The following is a 13,286-nucleotide window of genomic DNA, read 5'->3' as shown; positions in this document are numbered from 1 at the left end:
AAACATCATGAATACCGCACGTAGATTAGAAAGAAATTAATATGAGAAAAATAGAAAGAGTATCAGTAAAAAGGGAGAGAATGGAATTCGTAAATGAAGCATCATTGTGTCAGCTAACCAAATTCAAAATGGCGATGCCCATGATCCATTTGGGAATATTATTCAAAATTAGTGAGTAATTAATAAGGAAGAATCAAAAGAGGCATGGAAAGGAGCCCACCCAAGGCAAGTGGCATCTGCATTAGAAAAATCAACTGCCAAGCTTCATAATTAGTCAGTCCTATATTTACCGTGGCCACGTGTACAGTCAAGATTTCAAAGATTTTTTCCGCGCGTCTGACAATCGTTGTAAGACTCCAGCTGTAATTCAACATTGACCTTTTAATTCTTCAACCTAGCTTCTTTGACATTTTCATTAAATAATATTAATAATAATAATAAAAGATGAGGACCATGAGGTATTTAAATCGGACGGTGGAGCTTTAAAAGTTTTAACCTACACACTGCCCGCGTTCTACGTCCCTATAAATATGTTCACTACTCCTCACTGAGCCCATAGTTTTCATTCCCAACCAACAAAGCTCCGAGGACGACACCATGGTTTTCTTTTGCTTTATGGTGGATCAGAAGCGGAAGGTGCGGCGGAGTAGGCCGGCGCCTGGAATTTGCTCCAGATGCGGCGGAGGAGCCAGCGTTGCCGATATGAAAACCGCTACGAGATTCTGTCATGTTCCCTTTTATTGTAAATCTTGGAGAGCCCTCATCTGTACCTTTTGTGGATCTGTTCTTCGATCTTATCGCTAATTTATTTATTTCCTTCTAATTTTTCAATGTTTTATTATTATTATTATTATTATTATTATTATTATTATTATTATTATTATTATTATTATTTTCATCTTAGACACTAATTTTAATTTAACATGCCTTATTGCATGTAGTCGGAATTTGTTCATTTTATAGCTCAATGGCTTGTTCCTTCTTTTTGATCTACTTGAAAGAAAGGATAAAGAAAAAGAATACCCAGAAGAATCTTAATTTGATACTGGTAATTTATTATTGAAGTTGGATCTTATCATTTAGTCGGATCGTTTATCAATTTTAATTTCATGGGCTATGTTATATTTGACTTGATCGTCAAATATTTTGCAGGGTTCAAGGTTAATTGGGAAATCATATATATTTGTGAATATGGTTCCTTTATTAATTATTTCACATGAGCGACACGCTAGAAAGGAGAGCTTTTAATGCTGCATTCATTTTTCTCCTTTTATTGATTACTTGACGTATGACACTGTATTTACCTTCCTATTCCTTGGGAAGCTTTACTTTTAGAAATAGGGCTAATTTGTCATTCTAGCCTAAAAGATACCAAAATTTTTGAAAAGTAACCGATACTTCAAAAAAAAACTTTTAAACATTGAAATGTTTCAAAAATACCTTTTCATCAATAAAAGAATTAAAGTTTAAAAAATAAAATCTTTTAATAACCATTTGTTTTAAGATTTTTTACCTCTTAATTGTTTTATGTGTTTTAATTTTATGAACAGAAGTTATATTTGTATTTAATTTATGAACTTAAATCACGACACTCTTATATATAATGGTAATAGATTAATTAATTAAATAAGAATATCATTTAATATATTGGAACAGATTAATTAATTGAATATGAATGATAATTTAATTACAAGCATTTTAAAATGGGGTTTTTTAGAAAATATAACAAAATCAAAAAAATATTTACAATATATAAAACAATTTTGAAACTATAAAAAACTCATGATCTACAATGTAAAATACCAAAATTACCCTAGTCAACATGCAATAAATCGCCACACGCGCACAATACACGATCGTGTACACTTTGATACATGATGTCAAGCATACCTGCCTCGAGATGAGTCGGATGCACCAAGATGACCCGAAATAAAAGATTGGAAGTGTAGATCTACACAATGATAGAGATTAAACAAGCAGGGCAGAAGAAAGACCAAAATTTTACCCTAATTGCAATTAATTAACAATAAACCCTAAACCGAAATAAGGATATAAGGTTTTTTTAAGAAAAACTTATGTTCGAAGTTTCAATTGATGCTTGAACTACCACTATCCTCTGAACTCAGAACCCGATTGTGGGACCCGTTGGATGAAGGAAACTAGGAGAGAAAAAAAATAGAAAATATATGGATAAGGGTTTGGATTTTAATATTTGATTTTTGGAAAACCAAATAGAAAATATGACAGCTCAATGTTGTTTTAGAAAAAAAAATGTCAAACCCTTTCTTGAAGCCCTAGGAGCCCAGTTTATAGAGAATTTTATATGCAAGGTTGCATGTGAAACACATGACCCAACAACACATAATCCACTAACCATCAGTGGGCTTAATGTATTCATAGTTTGCTAGCACCTAACCCACTATAGTTAGTGGGTTTATCCAACAAAATGTTGGATTTTTCCACTAACTTTGGTCAAAGGGTAAAATTGTCATTTGGTAAAAATCAAACTTTAACTTTTCAAACCAAAAAGTCAACATTTTGACTTTTTACAATTTTGTCCGTCTTGACTAATTTTGACCTTCCGAGCATGAATCCACATTTATTTTCTCAAGATTCAAATCACATTTGAATATATTGTCGGTCAAAGTTTGACCTTTCAAAAGTAAAAAATCAACATTTTGACTTTTTACAACTTTGACTATTTCCATCTTTTTCGAGCTTCTGAGTATAATCCACATTCATATCTTTAATATTTAAATCTCATTTAAGCATAAAGCTCTATTAGTAATTTAAAATCGACGGCTATATCACATATACTTGTCGGTTTCTCTCTCCTCTCCTATTTCAAACAATTTGACTCATTCAGGTCATCATACTGTTCTAAGTTTATTCCATATGAGCTAGCAGGGGAACCTAATGGACCTATAGATCATGGGCTCCAATGATCCGAGATTAACAAACTAAACTCTTTTATACCGAGTTAATCAACATCCGTTAACTAACAGGTCATTCCACTAAAGTCCCGTAGTTGCACCCCTCCACTATAGATATATTTGTGTCCATTTGATATAACCATGATCAGTAAGTTAATCCTTCACAGGTTGTTCGTAAGCTTGGCTGGATCGAAAAGTATCGTTTTACCCCTAAGACTACATTTTTCTCTTTAAGTCCCACTGATCCACTATTGAGCAATTGGTTTTAAGGTACAACCTATAAATCGAATCCCCCTCGGGCCAATGAGAGGGAGGGGCCCCTTTGTACAAGACTTGAATTCTGTCCTTAAAGGAACAACCTATCTACTAACCCTAAAGCGGGTAGGAGTGAATTCCGTCTTGCACCTTATGTTCCCAACTATCCATCCGATCTTACCACTGAAATGAGAGGCTTATTGAGCCAACGCTAATGAGTTGCCCTCACCTATGCAGATCTAAGGATAATTTCGTGTGAACAGGAGTTCACAGTTAGCTCAGAATTAAGATTAAGTTATCTAGGTCATCAATAATCGAGATGGTCAGTTTTAAACAGTAAACGGCGTTATAACGTAAAAGTGATTATTTCATGGTTCTGTCTTATGTAAACCTTTTACATAGGATGCCCCCACTTTCATGTCTCTACATGAACGATTTAGGATTACATCGTTTGTAGTAACTACAAAGCGGGCCGCATCCATAGTATCTCTGAATAAGGTGCCCAACCTTTATTCATATACTATAGACTATTTAGACTATTTACTCGAACTGAATCCATGTTTATGTCTCTACATAAAGTTCAAGTTTACTCAAAAATAGCCTTGGGATCTTAGTTTATTGGATTTAAGATTATAGTATTCAATTTCTCAATAACGACTTTATTGAATAAATATGATTACAAACTACGAGTTTTAGGACATAAATTCCAACACACAATCCTTTACTTCATTTTAAAAGACGACTTTCAAATTTAAACGATCATGTAGATCATGATCCATGATCTTGGGCCTTGATTGTACCAAGATGTCCAGGATGAAAGAATTTTGCCTTTAATTCATTCGATATCGAGTATACAATACCCTGAGATACCCCGAGATGAAAGAATTCTTCCTTTAGTTATTGGATCTCGGACTTTAGTGGCACTCAAATGACCTTGGATGAAAGAATTATGCCTTTATTTTATACGATCTTGGGCATACATTGCCCGAAGATGCCTTAGGATGAAAGACTTCTACCGTTAGTTATTCGATCTCAGGCCTTAATTTCACTGAGACTGTCTGGGATTAATAAATCGCAAAAACAATATTGAAGGAAATGGAGACATAAGCAGCGAAAGAAGGAGTTCTATTCTACTCTAATTGCATTTAAACAATTTATAAATTAATATGCTTTAAAACTACCTTAATTATATAAAATTGAGGTTAAAAGAAAACCTGTAACGTCCAAAAAATTAAAATAATTTTGGAGTTAATTATCTTAATTTTGTTTAATTAGTTTTAATTTATTGCGCATTATTTTGAATTCATTTAATGAGAATTATTTGAGTTATGTGAGAATTGAAATTAATTAAATATTTGTTGGATGAATATTTAATTAATTAAAGGTTTTAGCATGTTGTGTTTGTTGAGTTTTTAATTAAATGGTAAGTTAAGAGAATTAAGTTAAGTTGTGAATTTTTAGTGTTGTTGAAGTTGAATTTAATTAAATAATTATGAATGTTATGTAATTAAATTGTGGGGTGGAAAGTTTGTTGGAGATTTAATAATTATATGTATATGTGGAAATATATATATAATTATTATGTTAAAGGAAAAGATAATTATATTTGTTGAAATATAATAATTTAAGAAAAAGATAATTGTATTTCGGAGAAAAGATATTTTTTAAGGGAGAAAAAGTAAAATAATTATTTTTTGGGAAAATATAATTATTTGTAAAAGGATAATTATTTTGGAGAAAGATAAATAATAATTAATTATTGTGGAAGATAATTAATTATTTTTGGAGAAAGATAAATAATAATTAATTATTGTGGAAGATAATTAATTATTTTTGGAGAAAGATAAATAATAATTAGTTATTGTGGAAGATAATTAATTATTCTGCAGAAAGATAAATATTGTTTCTGGAGTGGAGTTGTTATGGTTGAGTTAAGATAATTCATGTTGGAAGTTATAAGTGATTTATTGGAAAAGATTTGATTGATTAAATTAATTGAGAATTTAAATTAATTTGAGATTTTGGAGGGAAAAGTTGGTTTTGTGGAATTGGATTTAATTGAGTATATATATATGAATATATATATTTAATTAATATGGAAAAATGAAGTTAATTATATTATGGAATATAATTATATTTGTTTGGAAAAGAAAATAATCCATGAGGAGAGAGATGATTGATTTTGATTGGATAAGAAAAGATATATATTTATAATGGTTTAAATAAATATATATGTTTATTGTAGATTTTGGTGAGAATAATAATAAAGAAGTATTATTATTATAATTAATGGTTATAAATGCCTAAGATTTTGTGCATTTAACGCATTTATTTAGGAAAGATAATGGGAATAAAGATATATGTATATATTTGGTATTATATATATATATATATATATATATATATATATATATATATATATATATATATATATATATATATATCCTAAAAGAAAAAAGAAAAGGAAATAATAATAATAAATATTATTGTTATTATTTGGGTCTATAAATGACATTGGAATGCTTAAATTGGAAGTAAAGGAAAAAGAAAAAGGTTCTTTATCTTCTTCTCTCTGAGATAACCCTCTGCTGTTGTCGCCTCATCAGTTGAAGTTAAGAGGATTTAAAGTGATTAATTTTTCCATCAAGGATAAGAGAATTTTTTTAACCTCCATCTGAGTAACATTGGTAAGCCAATGAAATTAAATTAATATTTTATTAATTTAATTTTGGATCTATTTGAGGTTTCTTTAAAGTTTCAATTGGCTAATTTTTTTTTAAGATTTAAATCTTGGATTTTTTTCCAATCAAGGTTGAATTGGTTTCAACCCCAATTTTTAGAAATTTAATTAATTTGGGAGAATTTATGAATGTTAGCCAATTGCTAATTTCATTAATTAAGATACTGAGTTTTCCTTTTATGATTAGGATCAAGTTAATTGGAGAATTTTTACTGTCAACTAGGGAGTACCTTGTTTGGCTAAAATCTCCACCTACTAAACCTTCGAACTGAATTCAAGAGACCGCATGTAATTATGATTATGCATTGATGGTAGCTAAAATGCATAATTTGATGCTATTGATAATGACTGTCATTATATTGTATTATGTTAATGACTGATGTCATGTTATGACTGGTAGTATGCTGATGATGATGACTGATGTTATGTTGGTGACTGATACTATGTTGATGGCTGTTGATGTTGATGTTGATGCATGATATATCAATGACATGATTAAGGACGTTAAGATTAATATTCATGTCATGTTATGATGTTATGTTATGCTACATGCTATGGATAGGGTGTTCTGTTAATTTTGTCTATTAGAGTCGTACTTGCATGGGTGTCCTTCGGGATCACCACCTTTTTAGGACTGCGTAGTCCGGCGGAACTGCCAGTCTGGCATTGACATAGACATGATTCGAGTGATTCGACGGGATCACTCGCAGCCCGATTGTCTTAGTGTTTCCTTCGGGTACACTAAAGACCAGATTGTCCTAGGTGTTCCTTTGGGTTCACCGAAGACCAGACATGTTCCTACGGAATCACAGATTGCATGTGTTCGGGAACGTGCCAGTTCTTGGGTACCACTTTTCAGAACTCTAATGGGAAGTTAACAGTCACCTAGCGGGACTAGTAGTAGGTCCCTTAGTGAGTATTTGTTTATACTCACTCTTTCTATGTTTAATATTTCAGACGAAGGTAAAGGTAGAGGAAAGCTGGCGAGCGACAGAGAAGGATCCGTGACATGCCATATGGGGACTCAGTTTTGCTTCCGCGTCAATGTTTCAGTGTTTTAATATTCCATTTTTAATGAAAATTTAGTCTTTCCTCGTTTAAAAAAATGTCTCTTGTCATTGTTTCTTTTTAGTAATGGCCTCAACTTAGTATAAAAAGTTGGATGAACTTCAACAACACTAAAAGTTCACAACTTAACTTAATTCTCTTAACTTACCATTTAATTAAAAACTCAACAAACACCACATGCCAAAACCTTTAAATAATTAAATATTCATCCAACAAATATTTAATTAATTTCAATTCTCACATAACTCAAATAATTCTCATTAAATGAATTCAAAATAACGCCCAATAAATTAAAACTAATTAAACAAAATTAAGATAATTAACTCCAAAATTATCTTAATTTTTGGGGCGTTACAATCTTTCCTCCTTTTTGAAACTTTCGTCCTCGAAAGTTCTAATCTTTGAACAACTTGGGATACTTGACTCTCATGTCTTAATTAATAACAATTTCTACCAAACTCCATAATTTTTAATTAAATATTCACACCCATGTATATATATTTAATTAATCCAACACAAAACACCAAATACATTCCTTAACTTCGAAGTCCAGTTAATGTAATACCCATAATAAGTTCCTTAAATTTATGGGGTGTTACAAAACCCATCTTTGAAGCTTCCCGATCCTCGTAATCTTCTCACAAACTTGAAGTCAGGATCACCACTAGTGTTGATCAGCTATTCTCCGGACCTAAAACCGGGTTGTGGGACCCATAAGATGAAGGAAATTGAAGGTGGAGATAATAGAGAGAAATTTGTAATTCCAAATTACAAAAAATGGCCAAAGTTTTTTACAATTTGAAATAACTATTTATAAACAAATTACATGCATAAATACATGTAAATTGTTCATATAATCTCAACACCTGATAATCCACTAACCATTTGTGGTACTTATGATAGCTTGTAGAAATACAATTTATTATAGCCTTTCAGATAGAATAATGAAGCCAAAACTCGTAGTAAAAGTGTTAAAATGCGTAACTTCTATTGTAAATTCATAAGTATTTGGAAATACATTGAACATAAGTCTTCATACTTGTTTTACCGTGTTTTTAATGTCTCAACGCAGGAATAGAAATAAAAGAAGAAACTAGTGAATCATAGAGGACCTCGCGCAAAAGCTACACGAGAAGAATTCGTCTGGCAAGTACAACTTCTAGGCGAGGATCTACGTCATCACACGAGGAAGGTTCACTAGAAGACAAGAATGGTAGTTGAAGTTGATGTGACTTGACAAAGCTGCAATCGACGCTGACATGATCGAAAGAATAGAAGTTTCCTGCTGAAAGCTACCTATAAAAAGACTCCTTCCCTACTAAGTAAAATGGCCGACTTCGAGAGAAGTCAGATCTCTGAATGGACCGGTCAAAACAGGCTTGAACAGGTCAACCCTAGAGAGTGGCAGAAAGGAGTAGCTTTCCTGATCGTCTGTAAAAGTATTTCTTCCTCATCTCCGATCAGTCTGTAAGTGAGAGCTTAGATTCCGAGTAGAGAAGATGTCATTTTTCATTTTCCCTACCTTGATATATTGCATGTTCATGCCTTTTCAATCCATCACATCACATCTTCACTACTCGTTCGTCAAAGTGCTATTCGTGGTTTAGGTCTGTGATAAGTTACTAATAAGAAGCTTAGCTTATAACTCTTATCGAGTTAGCTGAGCTATAGTCATCATTTGGCTAGTGTTTATCGCCAACTACCTAAGAAGGCAAGTACCAAGGATATGGATAATGCATCCAATAAGGAGTTTGGAGACAAACTCCACCTTGACGAGATAACTTTCATCATTTATATCCCAAAAGAAAAGCAAATGTGGCATTTTAGACACTAAGGGGTGCTCGCCTTAATCATAAGCTAGTTATCTGAGATATATCGCATCAAGGCTCTCGCATGGTTTAAATGCCTAGTAACTCATAGGTCTTCCTTCACTATTTTGTTAATACAAGTTAGTTTCACATGTCCATCTTACCGCCATTCTCATCCCCTTTCACATATTCTCTAGTGTAGATAAGTAGATATAGTTTAAACTTATACTTCTTCATTATGTATAGATGATTCTTTTATACCATTTAAATGAAGAGTGAACCTTATAACTAAGTTTTGATATTGATTCCCTGTGTTCGACCTTGGATTACTCAGGAAACCTATTGTTTCGCTTATACTTGGACAAGGAATAGAAAAGCTTGTATCCAACGAGGACTTAGTAACTACGAACGCGAGACATAGAGAGCATCTAGCATGCAATGATCATGCCTCATTGCATAGAATAAGATACAAACATACACCACACAACACACTAAGTTCGAATCCACCGACTTAGTGAGCTGGGTGTTTACACTTCATGTAGCCACCTATCACAATAAGTGTTAATGGGCTTATACAACAAAATATTAGATTTTCTCACTAACTTTAGTCCAAGGACAATATGGTCATTTGACCATTCAAGTCAAAGTCAAACTTTACTTTTTCAAGTCGAAAGTCAACATTTTGACTTTTTATCATTTTGTCCATCTTGACTAACTCTGACCTCCCGAGCATGTATCCACGCTCATTTTCTAAAATTTAAATCAAATTTGAATATAGAACCGATCAAAGTTTGACTTTTAATAGTCAAAAGTAAACATTTTTACCTTTTAAAATTTTGACCATTTCCATCAATCTAAGCTTTCAAATATGAATTCGGGTTGATATTTTTAATATTTAAACCACATTTAAACATAAAACTCTATCTGAAATCGATAATCGATGGCCATATCACATATATTCGTCGGTTTCTCTCTCCTTACCTAATTCGAACAATTCAAATTATTCCAACATATTGTTCTAAGTTAATTCCATATGAGCTAGCAGAAGAACCTAATGGACCTATAGATCTTGCGCTCCAACAATTCGAGATTAACTAGCTAAACCCTTTTAGATCAAGCTAATAAACATTCGTTAATTAACGAGTCATTCAACTAAAGTTCCGTAATTGCACTCCCCTCACTATAGATATTTGTGTCCATTTGATATAACCATGACCAGTAAGTTAATCCTTCACAGTTTGTTCGTAACCTCGGATAGATCAAAATATCGTTTTACCCCCAATACTACATCCTGCTCCTTAGATCCCATTGATCTACTATTGAACAATTGGTTTAAGGTTCAACCTATAAACCGAATCCCTCTCTCGGGCCAATGAGAGGGTGGGACCCCTTGTTGAAAAATTGGATTCAATCCTTGAGGGAACAACCTATTTACCAACCCTAAAGCGGGTAGAAGTAAATTACGTCTTGCACCCTATGTCCCTAGCCATCCACCCGATCTTACCCTTGAAATAGGAGGCATATTATACTAACGTTGTTGAGCTACCCTCACCTATGCAGATTCAAAGATAATTATATTTGAACAAAAGTTCATAGTTAGCTCAAGATTAAAATTAAGTTACCTAGGTCACCAGTAATCAAAATAGTCAGTTTTATACCGTCAACGATGTTATAACCTAAAAGTAACTATTTCATGGTTCCAGTCTTATGTTAAACTCTTCACATAGGATGCCCCAACTTTCATGGCACTACATGAACGATTAAAGATCACATTATTTGTACTAACTACAAAGCGGCCGCATCCATAATGTCCTTAGAATAAGGCATAAGACCTTATACATACAAGGTACATCGTTTGGGCTATATACTCGAACTTGATCCACATTTATGTCTCTACATAAAATTCAAGTTACACTAGATAGCATCGGGATCTTAGTTTATTTGACTCAAGATTATACTAGTTTATTTTCACTAATAAATCCTCAATAACCACTATATTAAATAGAATATAATTTAAACTACAAATTACCAGTATTAGGACAACTCCAACAAATATAAATTGCAAGGGCATATATAAAAAATTTATGAAAAAATGATCACGTGTCATGGGATTTTCTTATTTTGTTATACGGATCGTAAATATTTTTTAGTTTTGTTACATTTATATAAATTAACATTCCAAAATTGGTTATTTTATAATTAAGACTAGGTTAATTTCTTCATATTATTACTTCTCCTCATATTCCCACTTCTATTTGTTTGCAATTTCTTCATTTCTACTTCCAGAATTTGTTCCTTTTTCTTCTTCTCTCATCTTCTTTTTTTCTTATTAGTACACGATCTAAACAATATCGATATAGGATCTAAACGATCGTGTACCAATATTTAAATGATCAGTTTTCTATCCCATATAGACAGAGATAGACCATTATCATTGATAAATCATTTAGATTTGGTACAAGATCATTTAGACTGGACACAAAATCGTTTAGATTGAGTACACGGGTACAATATTTTTAGAATAGGTTCAAGGGTACAAGATCGTTTAAATTAGATACAAGGGTACAAGATCATTTAGACTGGGTACAAGGTACAAGATCGTGTACTAAGATCGTTTAGACTAGGTACGAGAGTACAAGATCGTTTAAATTGGGTATAAGGGTACAAGATCGTTTAGACTGCGTACAAAATCGTTTTTAATCTTTTTTCACGCGTGTGTGACCTATTAATCACAAGATACTTTTTTTTTTTATTTCACGTTGTGGATATGTGAGCTTTTTTCTTTTTCGAAATTGTTCTATAATCTATGCCGTGTAAATATCTAAGCGCTTTGTTCTTTTTTAAAAAAATCCCTTAAAATTAATTACCGATAAATATATTTAATCAAAGTTATACTAATTATAATTTAACACTTTATCATTTTTTATAATCAACTAAGTCCAATATTTGTAATTTTAGTTTTAATTAAATGATATAAAAAAATGTTAAAAAGTGTTTTGAAATTTAGTCAATTGTCGGATTCTTTTGTGTTTTTTATTATACATATAAATAAATTAGACATTTTGTTGCACATAAAAGGTTTTCGTTAAAAAAAAATATAACAAAGTGCGAGAATATTTAAACCATAAAGAACAATTCAGAAAAAAGGAAAAAGCCCATAAACTCACAATATGAAAATACCCCTCAATCACACACGCATGAAAAGATGATTAAAAATGATTTTGTACCCAATCTAAACGATTTTATATCCAATCTAAACGATCTTGTACCCAGTTTAAACGATCTTGTACCTAGTCTAAACGATCTTGGACCTAGTCTAAGCGACCATGTAACCAATCTAAACGATCTTGTACTCAGCCTAAACGATCTTTAACCTATCTAAACGATATTGTACCATTCTATCCAGTCTAAACGGTCTTTTACCTAGTCTAAACGATCTTGTACCCATCCTCTCATTGGCTCAAGAGAGATTTGATTTATAGGTTGAACCTTAGACTAATTGTTCATTGAAGGATCAGTAGGACTTAAAAGAACAAGATGTAATCTCAACGATACAATAATTTTGACCCAATTGAGAATACAAACAACCTGTGAAAGATGAACTTACTAATCATGCTATCAAATGGACACAAATATATCTATAATGAGATGAATGCAATTACAGACCTTTAATGGAATAACGCATTAGTTAACGAATGTTGATTAGCTTGGTCTAAAAGAGTTTAGCTAGTTAATCTCAGATCGTTAGGGTCCATGATTTATAGATCCATTAGGTTCCCCTACTAGCTTATATGAAATAAACTTAGAACAGTATAATGGAATGATTCAAATTGTTCAAAATAGACAGAAAGAGAAACCAACGTGTATATCTGATATAGTAATCGGTTTTCTGTTTAGAGATAGAGCTTCATGTCTAAATGTGATTTAAATATCAAGAATATGAATACAAAATCATATTTAAAAGATCGAAAATGATGGAAATGGTCAAAGTTGTAAAATGTAAAAATTTTGATTTTTAACTTTGAAAAAACAAGCTTTAACCGACAATATATTTAAATGTGATTTCAATTTCGAGAAAATGAATGAAGATTTATGCTCGTGAGATCGAAATTAATCAACACAGACAAAATGGTAAAAAATCAAAATGTTAACTTTTGATATGAAAATTCTAAGTTTGGACTAATTATAGAAAAGACCATTTTGCGCTTAGTGTAAAAGGTAAGTGTGCTAGGTCTTACCACATGATGAAGACAAAGAGTTCATTAATGGTTAGTGAATCTCTGCATGTTGGGCTTTCATGAAAGAAAAACATGCATGTTGCACGTTCTTATGTTTTCAAAACAATTTTGGGGTTAGGTCTTTGGTTACTTTCTCGGGTAGGTTGGACTTGTCCACTCACTTTTAGTTTGTAAAAATCAAATTTCTTCACCAAAATATATGTCAACCCTAAGCCTAATGCCTCCATTTCCATCTCTCTCTCTC

At 32.0% G+C, this 13,286-nt stretch overlaps 1 protein-coding gene across 1 annotated transcript; it reads left to right on the top strand.

Moving 5' to 3' along the window:
• Positions 1-461: 461 nt before the first annotated feature.
• LOC103490465 (uncharacterized) lies at positions 462-968 on the top strand. Its single transcript, XM_008449979.3, has one exon. The coding sequence runs from the start codon at positions 598-600 to the stop codon at positions 802-804; it is 207 nt and encodes a 68-aa protein (XP_008448201.2). The 5' UTR covers positions 462-597; the 3' UTR covers positions 805-968.
• The last annotated feature ends 12,318 nt before the right edge of the window (positions 969-13,286 follow it).

The sequence above is a fragment of the Cucumis melo genome, chromosome 11, assembly GCF_025177605.1.
Source record: "Cucumis melo cultivar AY chromosome 11, USDA_Cmelo_AY_1.0, whole genome shotgun sequence".
Taxonomy (NCBI): domain Eukaryota; kingdom Viridiplantae; phylum Streptophyta; class Magnoliopsida; order Cucurbitales; family Cucurbitaceae; genus Cucumis; species Cucumis melo.
The sequence above is the reverse complement of the archived record's forward strand: the minus strand, read 5'-3'. Positions and strand labels throughout refer to the sequence as shown.

Excerpts from the sequence above, each read along its gene's own strand:
- LOC103490465 (XM_008449979.3), top strand. The coding sequence starts at position 598 with ATGGTTTTCTTTTGCTTTATGGTGGATCAGAAGCGGAAGGTGCGGCGG.